Consider the following 20,968-nt stretch of genomic DNA (forward strand, 5'->3'; position numbering starts at 1 on the left):
ACCTGTTCATCCTGTAAGAAAGGAGAGGCGGTATCACATTACAAAGATCTGCACAATTTTCTCTGAGTAATTTTAACAACAAATAGCAGGGCTGCTGGGGGCATGCTGCTGAGTTAAGAAGGGGCATATCTTTCAAAACTTTTGCTAATGCAGAATTAGTGTATTTGTGAGCATCACAAAAGAAATAGTTTTTTAGAAGGAATTCAAATTAGGAGAAGGGGTTTCACTCACTGAGACTAGGAGGTTGTTCCATGCACAGTGGAAAGCACAGAAGAAAACCCAAAAACAAAAGTGAGAAGAAGTAAATGGGATTAGTAGATTCTAAGGCCAAAATGGACTATTATGATCATCTGGTTTGATCTCCTGTATAACACAGGCCATAGAACTTCTCCAAAATAATTCTTAGAGCATATCTTTTAGAAAAATATTCAATCTTGATTTAAATTGTCAGTGATGGAGAATCCACCATGACCCGTGGTAAATTGTTCCCCAATCCAATAAATATGGCCTACATTCTTTGTTCCCAGATGTACATTTATATTTAGCTGTATTAAAATGAATATTGTTTGCTTATGCCCTGATCTATCAAGTGACCCAGATTGCTCTGAATCAGGGACCTGTCTTCTTCATGATTTACCAGTCCCCCCTTTTTGTGTCATCTACACATTCTATCAGTGATGATTTTAGGTTTTCTTCCAGGTTATTGATAAAAATGTTAAATAGCGTAGGGCCAATAACCCATCCCTGTGGGTCCCCACTGAAAACAGACCGGCTTGATGATGATTCCCTATTTACAGTTATATTTTGAGACCTATCAGTTAGCCAGTTTTAAATCCATTTAATGTGTGCCATATTAATTTTGTATTCTTATTTTTTAATCAAGAAGTTGTGTGGTACCAAGTCAAGAACCTTACAGATGTCTAAGGATACTATGTCAACCCCACTATTATCTTTATCAACCAAATTTATAATCTCATCAAAAAAAATCAAGTTATTTTGATAGGATCTATTTTCCATATACCCATGTTGATTAGCATGAATTATATTAACCACCTTTTAGTTTTTTATTAATCGAGTCTTGTATCAACTGCTCCATTATCTTGCCTAGGGACGACATCAGGTTGACAGGCCTATAATTACCCAGGTCATTCCATTTACCCTTTTTACGACTTGGCACAACATTAACGTTTTTCCAGGTGAGGCTGGCTTCATTAGCAAAACACGGAAACAAGACATGACGTATATACTCTGGTGGAGTCGTGCAGGAGCCTGAAGTCAACTGGCCTGACTCTGATCTCACACTGTTTTTGTACTGGTGAAACTGTTGACTCCAATAGTTACTCCTTGTTTTCAGTGATGTAAGAAGGATCAGAATGAAGTTCACTTGTGTGAATAAGATTTACTCAGATGAGTAAGATTTACATGAGACTATTTTTTTATTAACAAAAGTACCTTTAAAGCTAAGTGTCCTTATAATTGAGGATGCTTATTGGCTCTCTGGATCAGGCTACATAATACCATATTTTTTGACACTGCAGAGCTTGGTACTCATTTCCTTTCCCATCTCCGTTTGTGCAAGAACAGCAGAATATGTAAAGGGTTTTCGTTCCCTTCTTCTGCCAAATAATATTTTAGAACTTTTCTCCATCAGTGTTGTTTTCAGAGAAGTGTATGATTACTGCTCCTAGGGGCCTGTGTGGTGATGTGCTGAAAGGAACAACTTCAAGAATAGATATAAAAATTACATACAATGGAATGCTGATATGCCAATTACTCTGCAGAGTTTTCTGGGAGAAAATAGAGGGACCCAAGAAAGACAGCAAAGAAAATCATTTATATTTTCACAATAATATAACTGAGTTATTAGATAAGAAACAGAAGATAGCCTTTGTATACCAAAACCCCTTTAGCATTAAATTATTCTACCTTGCGTTCTGAACAGTTTGCTATTGAAATATAGTGCAGTATTAAAATGCATTCTATGCAGAAACCTTCACACTTTGTTCTTGCAGGGACATTTCCATTGCTTGCTTGTTTAAAAAAAAAAAAAGGAAATTCACAGCAATAATAGAAGAGAAAAAATGCATTTAAAAGTGTATTTCCCCAGACACTGTGACAAAAAACCTACAGGTCTGTTCTACTATCTAGGCATTCCATTATTCCTGTTAGTGTCAATGAGGGTTGCACACTTGTATGGTGAGAACAGGCCCTTGTGTTCCGTGTTCTTTCCCTAGAGATTAAATTTCATATTAAACATATGTTCTATGTGCACAGCAGAGACAATGAAAAAAAATCGGTGCCATCACAATGATCTTTATTAAAATCTTGCCAGAAATAGAAGTGACTTGAATCTGTCACTCTGAAGCATCTTCCTTCTAACACCAGTTTAATGAAAAGGAATCTGTACAGCCTTCCTTGTTACATTTCTTTGCTACTTTCTACATTTGAGATTTGAAATGTGTGCAATCTCCTTTACTGCTTCAGTACTCTAGGGCACTGTACTGTGTGTTTGGCTTTCTTTCTGAATTCTCTTTCATTGTAGAAGTTGGAATTCATATTTGCTACAGCCTTGCTTTTGGAGGAATTTCTGCCAAGAATACAAGCTTTTTGATCACAAGCATAGAATTGAAATAATAAATTGAAAGGCCTAATTTGTATTGACAATGATCTTTCTTTTCATAAATATACACATGTGGCTAAAATCTAGAAGCAATTCCAGGCAGATAGGAGAATGAACCAAAATCCAAGAAGGGCTTTGATCCTTTTTGAAGATTTAGCTGAGAATGGCCATCACAACTTGGATTGTTACCCATGAACTCTTCATCATGACAGGATTTTTGATCTTGCATAGAGGCAAAATGTCAGCCTTTTTCATTTTAATAAGGAACCCTTTTAAATTCCACTTATCCCCGTGCTTCTGTTCTTTTCCTCTTTTAAGTCTCAAATGTGAGTTTCTGGACTTTTTTCTTCAGGAAACAATTTTCTATCCTCCCTAATAGATATATGATCAAACTCATCGGTGGTGCACCTCCACTGACTTAGCAGAGTTGCACCAGCAATAAATTTGGTCCATAAGGAAGTGCAGTGCAGGCAACCAACTAAACTGTTACTCTGATGCAAGGAATATTCACATATTGAAAGGCAGCAAAAGGCTTCTATTCAACAAGGCACGTAAGTGCTTAAAGTGAGCATTCAGCTGTGCTGAATGGGGATTGACTGCTAAATTGTGGTATTAATTTTGTATTACCTTGAATAGAAAAGATTTGTGCCAGGAGAAATGCTTTTAGCAATCTGAATAGAGATGGAAATAACATTTGTAAAAGTTAATTACCTGGTTATCAAATGATTTAGTATGATGAAAAATAGCATTTATACTAGTAAGTGTTATAGGGATGTTGTCAAGTTTAAAATACCTTTATATTTAAATACCTGTCTGAAATTATTTTGCTATTATTACAGGTAACACAAAGATTACTGTAATTTAGGGATTAAGAAAAAATGAGCTATTTCTCTATTTGTATACTTTATACATTTTATTGCACTTTCTGGATAGTCACTTTCACTGCTTCTCTATAGTCAGTTTTCCTGGTAGTTTGTCTGAGTCTTTGAAATAGAAGCAAAAGTGAGAGAAATGTTTTAAAAGAAAGAAAATATGGCTGAAAAACTATAACAATTGGTGTGGGGACTTGATAATAGGTGTAGCACCTGAAACTTCTGTTAGCTAAATTTTTGAAACTAAAGAAATGTCAAGTTCAGACTCTATGTACATTTCTTTTCTTTAATGCAGCTGAAAAAAGGGTTTATGTAGCTGTTGATCACATAGAGAAGTATTTATTATTTAATCCACAGAGAGATATTATTATATGTCTTGTATTATGCGTAAATATAGTTTTACATTGTGTGCTTTTTGTGAATTGCTAATATCTGATGTAAAACTAGCTTTGACAATCAGAGAGGACTATGAGCTGAGCTTCTTTGTTGCTAATACTTACAGAGCAACCCCAGCTGCACACCAGCCACTGCTGCTTGCATGTGCTGAAATGCAGTGACCCACTCCTACCAACAGGGTATACGATACTTTTCCTATTCCCTTTGTGGCTGTGGCTCTTTCCTGTTGCAGGGACATTGCTGTGGCCTCTTCTTCCACACTAGGGTCTTCATTTTCTCTCCATTGCATGAGGCTCCTATTGAGGTTCAATAGGTAACTACCTGGCCACTAAGAAGGGAGATTCGGGCAGTTATGCAGGAGCTGTGGAAAGACATCAGGAGTCACCTGGGGAAACTGGAAGGCTTAACAGATTTGCATAGAATTTTCTTCATTAATGAGAAACTGAGTCAGCTTTCATTAATAATTCTAGCTTATACCCATAACTCTTTGTACAGGCACTCCTGCTCAGTCCCTTTGACCAACACACCAGTCAGAGGAGGATGCTGTTGCCAACTCTTGATTTTTATTGCAAGTCTCACAATATTTAGTGGAGTCATGTTTAGATGAGAGTCTCATTTAAGCTTTCATTTAAAAATCTAGTAAGTTTCTTGTTTAAACGTTAAAAACCTTGCCCTAAAATCTCAAGCTGCTGGGAATAAAAATAATCCTAAATTATTATATTTTTAAATCTCTTGATTTTCTCTTAAGCCAATCTCATGATTTTTGAATGCTTGGGACTGGCAATACTGTAACACAATGACCCTGGGTAGGTCAGTGTCAGTTGGTATCTGTCTCTAAAAGCATGAGCTTCTATTGCATGAGATAAAATATCTAGGTCTATTGGAGCTAGGCTGTAGCGGGCTCCTCAATGTCTGGTAGTCCAGCCACTAGAGGGAGACAGTGGCACTCTGAATAATCATAGGTTGCTGGCTTGAATGTTGACAAGAGAGCATGTGTCTTTATGACCTGGGAGAATCATGCTGGCTTTTTCTCTGTGACCTCATCTGAAGGAGGGGGTGGGAGGCAGGGGAGGGGGAGTTGGGATTCCAGCAAGGCTCCCTCAGAAAAGACCATGTTGCTGCCTCTTGCTGCTTCTGCTTCAGCTCCCAGCAAAGCACAAACTTGTGAGCGTGTAACTCTTTTTGCTGCTGCTGAAAAAACCTAATTGCTATAGGAGTATTGCTAAATCCCTGCTGTAACGGGATTAGTCGTGGGTTTAATTGGATTTTTTTTTACAAGCCAATGGAACTAGTTTTCATGCTAAAATATTTACATATGAATGTTTTTATTTCTTTGTCACTTATAAAATTTCTTAAGGTCTAGATATTATTTTATGAGATATTTGTATTTGTCTGCACAGTACGGAGGACATTTAGGATGCTAGATAAATAATTTCCTTGGGGTTATACACTTTTTTCTCATTTGAAATTTTATTTTATGTTTTAAAAAAATATAGAATGTATATGAAAATAATTCACGTGTAACTATTAAGGCCCATTGGACAGGTGCCACTAGCATGATATAAGGAAAAAAAAACCCACCAAAACCCAATACTGTCTGGCACAGAGACTGTAAAGTATATAAGATATCACTGAAACTGCAAAGATTATAGGATGAAAATTAAACAGTCAAGGTAGCTTTTCAACATTATGACAACCATGACTCTGGCTCTTTCTAGGAATGCAAAGAATGGAATATTTTCCTTATGAAGCTACTATTTTTTTTTATTCTTTGTCTGAAGGAGGGTACTAGACAGACAGGCCCTCTCCAAGCAAAACGTTCTCCTTTGTGACATTTCTTTATATGGAAGATCTTTCCTAGGGTTATGCAGAGGGATAATGTTTTCTTTCTTCTAAATGAAAAATGTACATTAAGAGTGGGATTTTCAAAAGTGCCTGGGCCTCACCCTGCTTTCATTGAATCACCCAGATGGGAGTTTTCCCATTACCTTCGGTGGCAGCAGAGCTGGGTGTTTCTGAGACTCCCACCTGGGGTGTCTGGTTCTTTGAAAACTGTTGCTGTTGTAGGCCAGGTTGGTGTTCAGAGTTTCCATCATTTAAAAAAGAATAATAAATCAATTAGGATTAAATACATTCAAGTATTTATCAGCCAGATATCAATTATAGGGCTCCTGCCCCCAAATGTGTCCTGGAATGACACTTGTGGAGTCACTGTGGCAGCTCATGACATAAATGTCCTTTGGAATGGCCTTGGATTGTGGAGCACAGACTGTGATATGTTAAAATGGCTTTTCTGTCACCTCTTCACAGTGATCTTAGGTCAGAGAACTGATGCAATGGAAGAGGAGAAAACAGCTTCCTTCTAGATATGGGAAATGAGTGGAGACTATGTGTTTCATGCTCACGCTTTTGAAATTATTTTGTATTCATGTTGCGCTTAACTTCCTTTGGAAATTAGCCCCGTTTGCTCAGGGCCTGATCTGGAGAGGGATGGAGCAGCTGCAGAGCTCCTCCACTGATTTCCATAAGAGTGATGGGCGCTCAATAGGGGTTCTTCATTTCTCAGGATGAGGACCTAACTGTCAGACAAACACCATGGGTGAGAAATTGGCCCCGCTGAAGTCACTGGCAAAATTCCTATTGACTTCAGTGGGGCCAAGATTTCACCCTTAGGACAGCTAATCTTTTTGTGTGCTCTGAAATGATTGGCTCAATAAACTCCGAAAAGAGCAGCAATCTTCAACTGCACAGTTATCTGGCCCATTCTTATTTGGAAACCCTATGAAAATCCCTGAACAGTAAAGAATGTGAGCTCCAAAACTGATAGTTTTCCATCTGTCATATAGACTTGTTAAGAAAGATGAAAAAATAAAACTCATTTGCTGGAATTAAAATGAATGAAGTAATGACTGTCAGTTGATTGGGCATAGAAACAAGAAATATTCACTCTGAGAAGTAGAAAAATATTTTAACTTCTTGTGTTTAAAAACGAGACTCATGCTTTAATAATATGTATGTCCCTAGCCTTTAAGGAAGCTATTTTGGACCTTTTGTCTCCAATTGAAGGGCCTATGACATTTACACCTTGAGTGAAACACGTTCCTGGCACTCATCCTATAACATTTAGTTTGGCCTAATTATTTTCAGTGATGAGTCAGGGGCAGTTGAATGTGCTGCATACATCCAAAGGCTATACTAGCACTGCTTCATTAGGCACATGCTACATGCCCAGGGACCCTCACGGCAGTTAAGCATCTGTGCCAATTTAGACTTTCATGTTTTCAAAAACTTTTCTTGAAATATTTTACATCTCCTTTTTTTCTCACCCTGGTCCCAGCAGCATACGGTCCTCTATAATTAAGTCCGATAGCACAGGATAATGTTATTCTGTTCACAGAATGGGGCACTTTGAATGGATGGTTACATGTTGATTATAACACTTAAGGACTTGCAGTATTATTTTAAAAATACTTATGTCCATCCATGTGCAAAGCCCTTTTTGGTAAACTAAACATTTTGTCCAAAGGTAAAACATTATGGGCCAGAGTTGCAAATCTAGGGGACATGCAGTTGCATTTCTGTATTTGTGTATGCTTGGACTATGCACACAGATACCAAATGTGTACACCAAGTTTATAGTTATATGTGACAGGTGGGTGACTACCTGGCTAGCCTCTCTCAGGCTTTTGAGGAGAGCTAAGTTCGAGGCCTGGGTTTGGCTTGGACTATTTATTTGTGGTGTATGTTTGTATTGAGAAAGGGGTGAGGATGATATGCTTATTTACCTGTATGTTTTGTGACTTAAAAGTAATGCCGGGTTGCTCTGGATGTGACATATTATGTCTATTTATGTAAATAATATATAAATATAAGATTTCTGTTCCAGAAAATGCAATATAAAATTAGTTCTATAGAATAAAGTGAACTAATAGGACTAGGGTATAAAGTATGAGTATATTGCCACAGGACTTTATAACTAGGGATGGTGAAGGCAAAATGTGACTTAATTGTGTAATCAGTCATTTAAAGCATTTATTAAAATTAAAATTGTAGAAATTATGTGGATAGTAATCAGTTTTCATTATAGTTCTTTGCACATCTCAATTCTATAATTAGATGGTGGCATCCGTCATTGCTGATTAATTTGTAGACAGCTCTCTCCTCTCACCAAGGATTTGCTGTGTACCAAGTCAAACTTTTCATCATTTGGAAATGTGAAATAAAAGTGCCATTAATTTGGGGGTGTCAGATTTTCATTCTGTAATTTTGGAGGGCAGGTGCTGCTGTTTAGAAAGATCGGTATATTTTTCCTAGTATTTTCTGAAGTGAAAGTCTAACAAGTTGTATGCAGTTCTGCTAGTACTGGGTAAAAAGAACTCTGGCAGTTGAAAGCTGACACCGGCATTGCAAATAGCAATCACACCTTTCTTAAAGCCTCTTGCTGCAAGGCATCTGTATGTTGGGTTCAGTAGTCCATGAAAATGTATCCTGCCTATAGAAGTGGAAGAGCAGTCTGAAAACAACAAAAAGCTTCCCTCCTAAACCAAATAGGTTTTAAACATGCCGGCTGTCACTGTGCCTCAGTGGGTCACAACTGAGAATACCAAATTCAGGACAAACTGCTGAAAATTGGGCAGACACACCCCAAAATGGGTGGTTATTCTTCTATAAGATATACCCAACTGACAACAAAAGTAAATTTCTGTTTCACCACACTAGCTAACAAGAAGTCAGAAAAGCAATATTCCAGTCCTTGTTTCACCACCAAAACCACTAGATTTAATGATGAGTGGTTATTTAAGACCAATTGAATCAAGCAAAAGGGTTCTTCTGATCCCAAAGGACCAGCCACTTACCCAGGTCAATATATAACTCAGGTGTTACCCAATAATCACGCTGTTGCCAATCCTTTAGTATCTAATATCTAAAGGTTTATTTATAAAAAGAAAGGTGAGAATTAGAATTGGTTAAAGGAATTTAAATACATACAATAATTGCAAAATTATTGGATCAGACTTGCAGCAGTGATAGAATAAACTGCTGGCTTGTAAGTCTCTGGTTGCTTCCAATTAATTGGAAGGTCCTCAGTCCCTTGTCCAGAGGTTTGAGCAGGAAAGAAGCAAAATGGAGATGCTTCCAGGGCCTTTTATAGCTTCTGCCATGTGGAGGGAAACCAATTGTTTCAAACAAAGCCCTCAACACAGCTTGTGGAAAAATACAGGTAACAAGATGGAGTTTAGTGTCACATGGCCTCGTCACATGCCTTTGCATGCTTTGCTGAGTCATAGCAGGGGCCATCACCCATATTCTAGTTAGAACGTTCACATGAAAGTCCATTAAGTATAGATAGTTGTCTTCCATGGTCCATTGTGCGTTAAGTAATGATGGGCCATTCAACTTGAATAGTCCCTTCAGAATATGCTGGCTAAATACCTTGTGGATGTTATCACAGGAGCAAACATATTTGAAATACAGGTACATAGTCAATATTCATAATTTCAGGTACAAAATTGATACATGCATACAAATAGGATAATCATAGTAAGCAAACCATAACTTTTTCATCGACACCTTACATGACATACTTTGTACAAGATTTGTTGTGATTATATAACAGCAGTGACAATAATGATCTACCTGATCACATTTTAATCATATAACATCAGACCGGGTGAACTCCTGGCCCCATTATAGTCAACAGGAGTTTACCATTGACTTTAGTGGGGCCAGGATTTCACCTCCAGTCATTGCTGAACACCTTTTCTTAGCTGTTACTCCTGGTAGGCCTGACACCATAAAGGAAATAAAGGCTATGTCCCATGTCCCGGCCACTTAGCCAATGAGATGACAAAGAAATAGATTAACTGAATGTGGTGCAGGAAGGTGTAATTCTACACTTCTTTGTGCTGCAGGGTGGATTCAATGGAGGGCAGGCAGTGTTGCACTTGCCTGCCTGCCTGCTCACCTACCCTTCCTTGGGGTTTCTACTAGGGCTGTCAAGCGATTAAAATATTTAATCATGATTAATCACATTGTTAAACAATAATAGAATACAATTTATTTAAATATTTTTGGATGTTTTCTACATTTTCAAATATATTGATTTCAATTACAACACAGGATACAAACTGTACAGTGCTCACTTTATATTTTTTATTACAAATATTTGCACTGTAAAAAACAAAAGAAATAGTATTTTTCAATTCACCTAATACACGTACTATAGTGTAATCTCTTCATCATGAAAGTTGAACTTACAAATGTAAAAGTGGGAACAAAAAATAACTGCGTTAAAAAATAAAACAATGTAAAACTTTAGAGCCTACAAGTCCACTCAGTCTTATTTCTTGTTCAGCCAATTGCTAAGACAAACAAGTGTGTTTACATTTGCAGGAGATAATGCTGCCCACTTCTTGTTTACAAAGCCACCTGAAAGTGAGAACAGGTGTTTGCATGGTACTGTTGTAGCCAGCATTGCAAGATATTTACATGCCAGATTTGCTAAAATTTGTGAGTGCAGTTATGTAACAACAAAAAAAATCTACATTTGTAAATTGCACTTTCATGAGAGAGAGATTGCACTACAGTACTTGTCTGAGGTGAATTGAAACATACTATTTCTTTTGTTTATCAACTTACAGTGCAAATGTTTGTAATAAAAATAATAATATAAAGTGAGCAGTTTACACTTTATATTCTGTTGATTCTAACAGAAATCAATATATTTGGAAATGTAGAAAACATCCAAAATAATAATTTTCAATTGGTATTCTATTGCTTAACAGTGCAATTAAAACTGTAGTTAATCGTGATTAATTTTTAAAATAGTGATTAATTTTTTGAGTTAATTGCATGAGTTAACTGCGATTAATCGACAGCCCTAGTTTCCACTCATTCTAGTTAACTTCAGACTCCACTAGGGCAGCATGGGAGTCCAGCCGATGGAGGCCGTTCAATCAGCACGGCCCTTTTATGCTCCATTTCAGGCCCAAACCCTACTCTATCTACGTTCTGCGGGTTGCTCCATCCCCCATGGTACAGGATGGTTCACTGACATTGGCCCAAAGGCTGAGAATCTACATTTCTACACTGTGAAGTCTGGAGCCAAAAAACACCTGTTCTTGCTGCAGGACTGGGCAGTGTGAAGTTTCTAGATGGCCCACTCTCCTGATGTGCTGGCACTCAGCATAGAGGATAACAGTTGTAGCTGACTGTAACATGCAGCCTGCAAAGCATTATATAAGGATACATTAGAAAGAACTAGAAAACACTGTTATCAGGCCAATTATTTCAAGGGGCTCAGGTTGCATAACTATGAAAGGAAGATAGTTGTGGGGGTATACGGGGAGATTGTAAATGACCCATCCTTAGCTCATGCAGCTCAGTACTGGGATGTTTTTCTTTTGGTCCTTGCAAGCCACAAGGTCCTAAACACCACTTGTTTATAGGCAACATTAAAATTACAGTGAGCAATTAACGTGAACACACCAGTGATTTTGCCACAAACTGGTTCACGGAGTCTATCAAATCTCAAATTCCTTGTGCCCACATATTAATAAGTTGGCTGCTGAGATGAGGTGGACAAAGCCCACACTGGACAAGGGCAGAAAGGAGTTAATTATTTGTCCTGGCCCCACACCACAACAGCTGTTACCAATATCCAGCCTGGAGCAAGGGCTTGTTAGCTGGAAGGAGTCAAAAGGAAGAAAGCAAGCTTGAGAGCTGGGGTGCCCCATTGAAGAGATTTTTGGTTTTGAGGCATGGAGGACCTAGCAGAGTCCTGAGCAACCTATCCCAGGAACAGCAGGAGCAAGCCAGTGAAGGCTTGAGTTAGAATTTCTGTTCATTTGCTTAATAAAGTCCAACCTCAGGAAGGGCTGCATGGTGCCTGGATTGTGTCTTAAAGCAGTGTCAGAGCTGCTGTGATGCTATAATAAGTGTGCATCGCTTTAGATGTAAGACTTTCTGTAAATTTCCCTTACTGCTGTGGAACTTTGAAGATGGTATCATTAATATAGTCACTGTAAAAAGGTGTCAGAGTAGCAGCTGTGTTAGTCTGTATCCGCAAAAAAAACAGGAGTACTTGTGGCACCTTAAAGACTAACAAATTTATTTAAGCATGAGCTAACTTGGTAGCAGTGAAGACAGGACAACTTGGTTTAGCAGCTCAAGTTCAAGCCTATAGCAGAAGAACCTGAGGTTGAAGTACATTGACCAGATGTTCCGATTTGATAGGGACAGTCCCGATTTTGGAGTCTTTTTATTATATAGGCTCCTATTACCTCCCATCCCCTGTCCTGATTTTTCACATTTGCTCTCTGGTCACCCTAGGTTGAAGTGAGCTGCTAATTTGAGTGGGAGTTGCCTAAAATACTTCTATTATTATATTTTGGGCTCTGTCTGTACATCTGCATATCTCATAAAGTCTGGATTCATTCTAAAGATATCATCCACATGTTTTTATTTATTATTTGCAGATAAGAAAAAAACTTCTAAGAGGATAAACTATGATCAGTTGGATGCATTATGTAGCATCAGTGGGCTACAAAACAGGTAACTAACTCTAATAAATACACTTGCTTCTGTTTGTAGCTTTGATGGGAAAGGGCATTAGTAAAACAATTCTTAAAGTGTGGTTACAGTCTGAAAAGTCTGTGAAAGTGCAACCTTTTTACAGCACAGATCTGCTCCCTGTATGTGCTATAGCCTTTATTTAGTGATAAAAATAGGTTTATATTCCTTTTTACTTCTTCTTTACCCCAGAGCCAGGACAGCTATGGGAGAGTGAAGTGAGTTATATTACAGCAATAAACCACTCCAAGGTGTGCAGTGTTAGGCTATTAGTAAATGCCTTAAGTGTTTTTCAGTTATGCAGAAGGGGATCAGTAGATTGCTAATACACACCCTGGGGAAGGTATAGTGTTATAGCAAATGACATTCATTTGAAAAATTGGAGTGGAGAGGTGTGTGTTCTTGCAATATAAAAAATGCTTCATATTAGAAGAACAAGAGAAATGAGGGGATTATAAACAGTTTTTCTCTACTATTTTAAATGTACTTACTGTTCATTGAACTCTAACTTTTCTCTTTTTAAACTTCTTTGGACTATGTTCAGGTCATACCCATGAACCCAGCTGCCCTTTCAGCAGCAGTTCTTGGCCCATCAGCCACTTTCAACTTGTTTTTTAGTCAAACACAACCCCTCCTGCCACCTCTGCCTCCTCCCCCAATTTGGCAAATAGATCCGTTCCTAGTTTAGGCCCCAATCCTGTAAAAAACGTATGCACACATTGAACTTTAAATACTTGCGCAGTCCCATCAGTTCCAATGGGATTCCATCAGCTCCAATGGGATTCCAGCTTAAAGTTTAAGCACAAGTGCAAGTTCAGGATTGGGGCCTAAATTTGGAACGCATCGTTATTCCAAATTTAGCTTTTTAGAGTAGCAAGTGAATTAAGAGTGGCTAGAATAGCAATCAATAAGCTTCTGATGAAAGAAGAGCGTCCATTTTATCCTCCAGCTTCCTCTTCCCTCTGCTTCCTCTCTTCACTCATCCATCTTGGATGCACAGAACTACATGCAGCATCAGGCCCTTGATTGCTAGGAATATCCATTATACTCTTAAAAAAACTATTTTTGTCTCTTAAAAGTACATTAAATACTGTGCAATAGAAGCAAAGAGAGGACTCAGGTACCTTCTCAGATCCCATTCATAGTGTTCTGGTAAATAAGCTTTTTGGGACAGGGCCTCTCTTTGCTCTGTGTTTATACAGTGCCCAGCACCATGGGGTCCTGGTCCATGACTGAGCTGCCCAGAAATATAAATACTGCACAACACAGAGATGAAAGTTTGACTCTGAAGATCATTTACTTTTATAAGGTTTCCCAATCGACCACAATTATAAAAAACTTGCCATTAAAAAAAATCTGATTCCTGGGCATGCAAAATCTCAGCCACAATGCTGCATTAATGCAGCTCTCTCATGTATCATAATAAAGTTCGGTTGTTTGTATGTGCAGTGAGTTGCTTCTCAGATTTTGGATGAGATAAATGTCATGCAAATCACATTTTTCTGTACCTACGCAGCCATCCAAAACCTTAAATCAAAGATTTTGTTTTCTAATTAAAAAATAAGATTCAAGACATATTAATCAACAAGATTGCATTATGCAAATAAACTCAAGTCACCTGCACTGGGTAATGACTAGTTTATTTATTGCAGATGTTGCAATCCCACCACCTAATACTGAGCTGTTCATGGGGAGCAGCAAAAGGAAGGAGAGAAAAGGAAGGGAGGGAATGAGGGAAGTGGGGAAAGAAGGGGCAGAGCAGCTCTGAACCTGTCTGTCCTGGTAAGGACTATCAGAGGGGGAAGACAATGATAGAAAGGTAAAGGAGTAAGGCAGGAGGATGGAGTAGCGCGAGAGCTGCAGTGACCATACCTGAGCATGTGTGCTTCCACTCCCACCCTTTCTCCCACACCATTCGCCTCAGAGAGAGATGTCTCCCGATATATAGTACACTCATCTCACTGTCCCTATGAGACATCCAGCCATCTCTGTGAATTTCCTCCTGTCAAAGTCCTGTCTCCCCCCAATGCACTTCGCCTTCTTCCTGGAGGGCAGAGACCCATGCTTCACTTGTTTCCATCCAAGGTAAGACGGATCTGAGTTTAAGCCTCCTTTTGGATTGAAATGCAGGTAAAATCCATATTCTAAACTCTGATTTGATGAGTTTGTGTAAACCAAAATCCCTCTGTGGCCACCAGATGATTGTACCTCTGTTTCTATTGTATTAAAGTGTATTTTCAGTCCAATTTCAATCATACCTTTTAATAAACTTCTGATTTTAAGAAGGTTTTTGTGAAGACCTTTGTAAAATTAGGATTTTCTGCTAATAACTTTAAGAAAGTTTGTTGGAATCTTGGCGTGAATAATAAAATAGTGATCTGGTTCCAATATTTAGAGTACACATACATCAAGAAAATACAGTGGCTTTTAAATATTTTGCGAAGCCAGACAACTTTTTCTTGAAGGAACACCAAGGGGCAGATTCAAGATCACTGTCAAAGTGAGCCTGAGCAAATGGGGGATCTGTGCCTGGGCTTGGGGCCAAAGGAATCCTTTCCTTCTTCCAGTGCATAGCGCACTAGCACAACTGCACCCCAGCAACTGGTACAGCCCATGGGCTGCAGTAACAATGATTGCTTCCTCCCCTTCTCTACCTCCTCACAATGGGGATTTTCAATAGGGGTTCTGCATCATTGTGGAGCCACTGGCTCTGCTTTCCCTCCAGTCCTGGCTCTCTCCATGCCACATAGAAAGCATCCACAGAGCACTGTTGCATGGTCAGCAACTGATGCAAATACCCTTCTGCAGCCTTCCCATAGCCTGTCCTCACCTTGTTTGGTGGAACATATAAGGGGTTAGGAAGCACGTCTGGCTCTAAGAAAGAAAAGAATGCTCAGTGTCTTATGGTGAAATCTTGGCTCTGTTGGAGTCAAAGACAAAACTCCCATTGACTTCAACAGGGCCAAGATTTCACTTGAGTGTAAGTCACATTAGTGGAGATCATAACACAGGGTCTATCCCCGCTAGTCATGTTAAAGCCAATTAATGGAAGAAGGAATTATTTCTACCTCACCATTATGTTGCTAATAGGTTTTGTTACATGAATAGCTGGTTTTCTTCCTGAAAATAAGACCAATTATAAATTATACCCTTTACTAGAGAGGGCTACTCAGACAAAAATGAGACATTTGTTTTAGGTGCTTTGTGAGTTGTTACTAATATACTATAGCCACCGGATTCCTTGTTGTTTTAATATACTATATAGTTCATCTGAAAAAAGCAGCAAGGAAAGAAAGGACTAGACATTTTAAGATCAATCAAAACAGGCAGTTTTGAACAGGATTGATGGAATGCCTCTCTTTAAAGAGTATACAGCTTACTGCTTTGTGTTCTGACCGTGTATCCCCCCTCAGGCAGCACACACAGGGACTGTCAGTTTAATTGGAATTTCTAGAGTCTAAGGAGCCAAGTAGCTGTTTTTCCTCAGCTCTTGTAAAAGGCAAAATGCGAAATAAAACAACATCATCATGGGAATTAGATGTACATGGGCATTCATCCTGTTCACACTCTGAAGCTCCTATGTCAATGAGACTAGTTTTGATTATCATATCTTAGGGAAAATTGTCCTGTTCCTGTGTAGATTAAAATCACATTGGAACAGCTGCTATTGCCCAGATTCATGCAGGCTAAACTGATTGTTCGTATCAGTCTGATAGCTAACTGTTTGTTAGCATCCTTAAAAGAGGGGAGAGGCAGCTTAAGTTCTTGCAGTTAGTTAGATGAGCAAGTGCTCTTCCTACAGAATCAGCAAAGAATCCTGTGGCACCTTATAGACTAACAGACGTTTTAGAGCATGAGCTTTCGTGGGTGAATACCCACTTCGTTGGATGAATACCCACTTTTGCATCCGACGAAGTGGGTATTCACCCACGAAAGCTCATGCTCTAAAACGTCTGTTAGTCTATAAGGTGCCACAGGATTCTTTGCTGATTTTACAGATCCAGACTAACACGGCTACCCCTCTGATACTTCCTACAGAATGTGTTTCTTTAAGGAGTTACTTTGGTGTATTTTACCATTTTTGAGCAGTAAACAAAATAAACAAAAACAGACTTTTTCAAAATTGCTATACCTCTTCCTTCCTTTCCAAGGATGGAGACTGGGTGGACAGAACTATGTTGAGATATGTATAATTTAGAAGTTTCATCTCACTTCGTTCTCAATCCTGTGAAGTGTTGAGGCACACACAGGGCATGTAGCACCGGACAACACTCTTACTCTGTAATCTGATTTGGGGATTCCACCTACTCATATAAAAAACGTAACAAAAAAGCATAGAAATAAAGAGGAACATGTGGAAGGGCAACTGAGAAAAGAAAGCAGGACTGTAGATATGGGAATTAAATTTGGCCCCATATTTGACAATTTAACCAAATATTTCTCTTTAATCAAGTTATTAAAAATCTGAGTTTACAACTTTGGTTACTATAACTTGGTCATGACTCTTTGTGCTGAGGGTGGGGGAGAGAATCACCAGCATCTTTGTGAGGGATCACAGGAGATTCCCCTCAAGTTACTCATGTTCCAGCCACTGGCTGGAGAGCACTAGATGGAGGCTTTTCGGAGAATAGCAAGGTTGCTTTTAAACAGACTCAGTCAGCGGTGGATTGGGGGGGCGGGGAATGGGGACATGTTACTTTCTTCCAGCCTTCTTCATTCTGAGCACCCTTTGGATTGGGAAATAAGAAGCTAGAGTCAGGAACCAAACATGATACAGACCATTACCACTAGGAAACAGGGCTGACCTGGCTTTGCAGTTTTATGACTAAATCTTGCCCCTTAGGAGAAAAACAGGGATAACGGCCAAAAAGTGACATATTCACTCTCTTGTGGGCCTTCCACTGGATTTTTCTGTGACAGAGGTGCAGAGTAAAGGCACATCTGCACATATGGATTTATTTTGGTACTTGGCTATCAAACTTGTAACATGCCCAACTATGAGGCCAAATCATGCAGTCATCTCACACAGAGGAGACTGAGTGTAGAACGCATAATGTGCCCTCTGGTCATAATTTTCTATACCAGCTGAGGCAGAAAAGCTACAGTCATTGTGCAGCATTACAATTTACCCTTATATTATCAAAATATCTAGACCTTTACATCACATTTTTGCTTCAGCTGAGAAATGGAGAAAATACCCAAATGCCCTACTCAGTGGTTCTCAAACGTATTTGATCGTGCCCTCCTTCTTTGTGTCTGTAGTTGTTTACATCCCCCCCACCACAGAAGTACATACACCAATTTAAAAAAAAGATCAACATGCAGCTCTCACTCAATATTAGAAACAGTAAGGCATTGATTCAAACAGAGCTATGGATCCATTTTAATAAGAGCAAAAGCAAAACTGCGATGGTGGTCAATGCTTACAATTAAATGTGCATGCTGCGTTATAGCAACTGAATTAACATACATATGGCAACGACTTTGTATAATGCATTGTATAACCAGAAATCCGTCAAAATGCACAGCGCCATCTGAGGACCTGGTATGTCTAGAGGAATCAGCTTTGCTAGTTATTCATTGCTGTGGGTAAAATGTGTGCAGTATGTTTTTTCCCCCCTTAAAGCTTCTCATCCCCCCTACCCCATACATTCCAGGCCCATCAGACATGCACACAGATGATGCATCCAGAACACTCCCATGGTCCTTCACATGATTAATACCTCATTGTGCATTCTCTCTGGGGATGATTCTTAACACATACATGGTCACATCAGTTTCAGTTCTATGTTAATCAATATTTGCATGGTGTTAGGAGAAAATGAAATCTCCTTAGTGTAGCATTAAATTACACTTCATACCAAAATCTGCATTCTCACAATAGTGTCATATCGCTATTTGGCTTCATTGTGCCCTCTTCCTACACCTATTGTGTGGAGAGACCCTCCCACACACAAAGCTCCTGCACACCTTCATGTTCAGCAATCTGGAGAGATCGTGGTTCAGTTTACCATTGCTATATTTTTCAGTGCAAAACTAGAAGGTTGGATGGGTAACAATTATGATGTACATTCTTCTTATGAGATCTGCAGTCTGGATATAATGGGACGATTTCATCCCTAATGCAATTCAGTTCAAATACAGTATTTATTTCATGCAGAGCTTGCCTATTGACTTTTAGTCTTGAAGTACTTTGATGGTTTGCCAGGGGAGACTTAAAATGGTGTTGTTTAGGGACATTATTACTTGATTATCTTGACTAGGGAATCTTATATTTTCTTCTGTAATCTCAGCAGAAAAATTAAAATAGGGCATAGATAATCTTTTATTTATGATGAAAGTTGATTGCAAAATATGATTTTGAACTTCAATTGTCTAGAGAGCAAAAAAACCCCCAAACCCTCAAATCCACAAATTATGCCACAAACCTTAATATCGCCATACACTTGCAACAATGTCACAGGATTGTGCACCAAATTCAAGTTTGGCTTTAAATGGATGCAATCACATTGAAGTCAACGTAGGTATCCCTTTACATCAGAGGTGAATTTGGAACAATGTCTTGAAAATGAGGAAGATAATAACTTGAAAGGCAAAGGGGCTACTTTGGTTTATAAAGAACTGAGTAAATGGATAGCAGTAAATGGATATCTTAAAGCACAGTATTTTAGAAAAACAAAAACAGTAAGGCAGAGTGAAATTTGAGCTGGAGAATGCGGGTGTGACACTGGCAGACCAGATCATGTCAGAGTGTATTCAGGCCAATTCACTTGTGTATTAGTATAGATCAGAGGTTCTCAAACTGTGGTCCGAGCTCCATTCAGGTGGTCTGTGAATATTTTCCTCTAAGGTGTGTGCCTGGATGGCTGAACACAAGAGAATGAAGGGCCACTCACCTAATTAGTGGAGCCACACAGGCGTGGCTTCACTAATTAGGTGCCTGGACTCTGGAAAAGACGCACATGTAAGGTGAGGTGGCCTTGGGGGGAATAGGGGAGAAAAGGGGGTGGGGTGAATTTAGGACATGCAGGGCTGCAGTGGCCAGAGAAAGAGGCGACTTTCCCCAGCTTGGTGGCTGCCACGGTGGGGGAAAGAGGGAGAGACAGCCCTCCTTCCCAGCCCCAGCTCGGGGGCTGCTATGGTGGGGGAGAGAGGGCACATCCATCACATTAGAAAGGTAAGACTACTGATACTAAAATATGAGTTGTGTGCTTTTATTTGTAGAACAAAAAAGGTTAATTATTATTAAGTTTTTTATACATTGTGCTTTTATCCAAAGCTCTTTACAATAGTTAGCTAATGGTACAAACAACATTTGGAAAGATCATTAAGTGGTCTGTCGAGACCCACAGCAATTTTCAAGTGGTCTGCAAAAGAAAAAGTTTGAGAACCACTAGTATAGCTCAAAGTGTTTGTTAAATGTATAAGTGTTTTGGGTGTTTAAACTTCATAAATGGAATGTCACATACACTGTTTTTACTTATCTGTGTCCTGTCGTAATGTAATAACAAGCATTTACATTGTACGTACCCCTGTAGCTAAATAACTCATCAGACATCAAAAAGCCTTGTGGAATGCTAATGAGGGACTTTATCAGAAAAAATGCTAATTACAAAGCAAATGGGCATTGTATGTGATGACCGGAGGTCAGAGACTCAAAGTGCATTCTTCACGCCCTGTCATCAAAGGAAAAGCCCATGTGGGTAAAAAGACTGTCATCAGAAGATATAAATATGGATTCTAGGAAAGATCCTCCATCTCTGAACTGTTTGGACTCTTACAGGGAAGTGTACCAGATGCAAAGTGGAGATCCCCAGAGACAATCTGGGTACCCTGAAAAGACTTTTGGGAAACTGGCAGTTTATTACATCACTGTCATCATTTGGATTACAAACTGTGATTCACCTGTACATATATTTTACCTTTTTTAACCTCTCAATAACTCATTTCCTTTTCTTACCTAATAAACCTTAAATTAGTCTACTATAGAATAGCTGCCAGCATTGTCTTTGGTATAAGATCCAAAGTACCAATTGATCTGGGGTAAGGGAATGGTCTTTTGGGACTGAGAGAAACCTGATGAGGTGTGATTTTTGGTTTGAGTGACCATCATCACAAAATTCAGTTTGTCTGAGTGGCAAGATAGTCTGGAGAGTCTAAGGGGACTGTCTGTGACTCCATGGTAAGACTGTTATAGTGATCCAGGAGTTCACCTTTGTTACTGGCTTGGTATAATCTAATTATAGAACATACCACCAGTTTGGGGTGTCTGCCCTTGTTTTCTGTCAGTCTGTCCTGAGATAGGCACTCACGGTTGTGAGCCACTCCAGACAGAGTGACAGAGAGTCTGAATAATTTACTGATGGCAATAATGTTTTAGTTCAGGACATTTCAAAAATGCATTTCTGAGTAATTTCCAGCCAAGTTTCTTCAAGATAGCACATAATTAAAGAAGGAAACTCAGTTGTGTGTGTTGAGATGTTTCTGAAATTAAATGCATATCAGAAAG

General features: G+C 39.0%; 1 protein-coding gene across 1 annotated transcript in view; it reads left to right on the forward strand.

The window, feature by feature from the left end:
- Positions 1 to 4,963: 4,963 nt before the first annotated feature.
- CNBD1 (cyclic nucleotide binding domain containing 1) overlaps positions 4,964 to 20,968 on the forward strand; it is a 287,700-nt gene continuing 271,695 nt past the window's right edge. Inside the window, exons 1-2 of the mRNA XM_039521942.1 lie at positions 4,964 to 5,052; positions 12,366 to 12,441. Coding sequence (XP_039377876.1) covers positions 5,001 to 5,052; positions 12,366 to 12,441 — 128 coding nt within the window. The 5' untranslated portion in view covers positions 4,964 to 5,000. The remainder of the gene's footprint in view (positions 5,053 to 12,365; positions 12,442 to 20,968) is intronic.

Source organism: Mauremys reevesii, linkage group 2 (genome assembly GCF_016161935.1).
Source record: "Mauremys reevesii isolate NIE-2019 linkage group 2, ASM1616193v1, whole genome shotgun sequence".
In the NCBI taxonomy this organism is placed as follows: domain Eukaryota; kingdom Metazoa; phylum Chordata; order Testudines; family Geoemydidae; genus Mauremys; species Mauremys reevesii.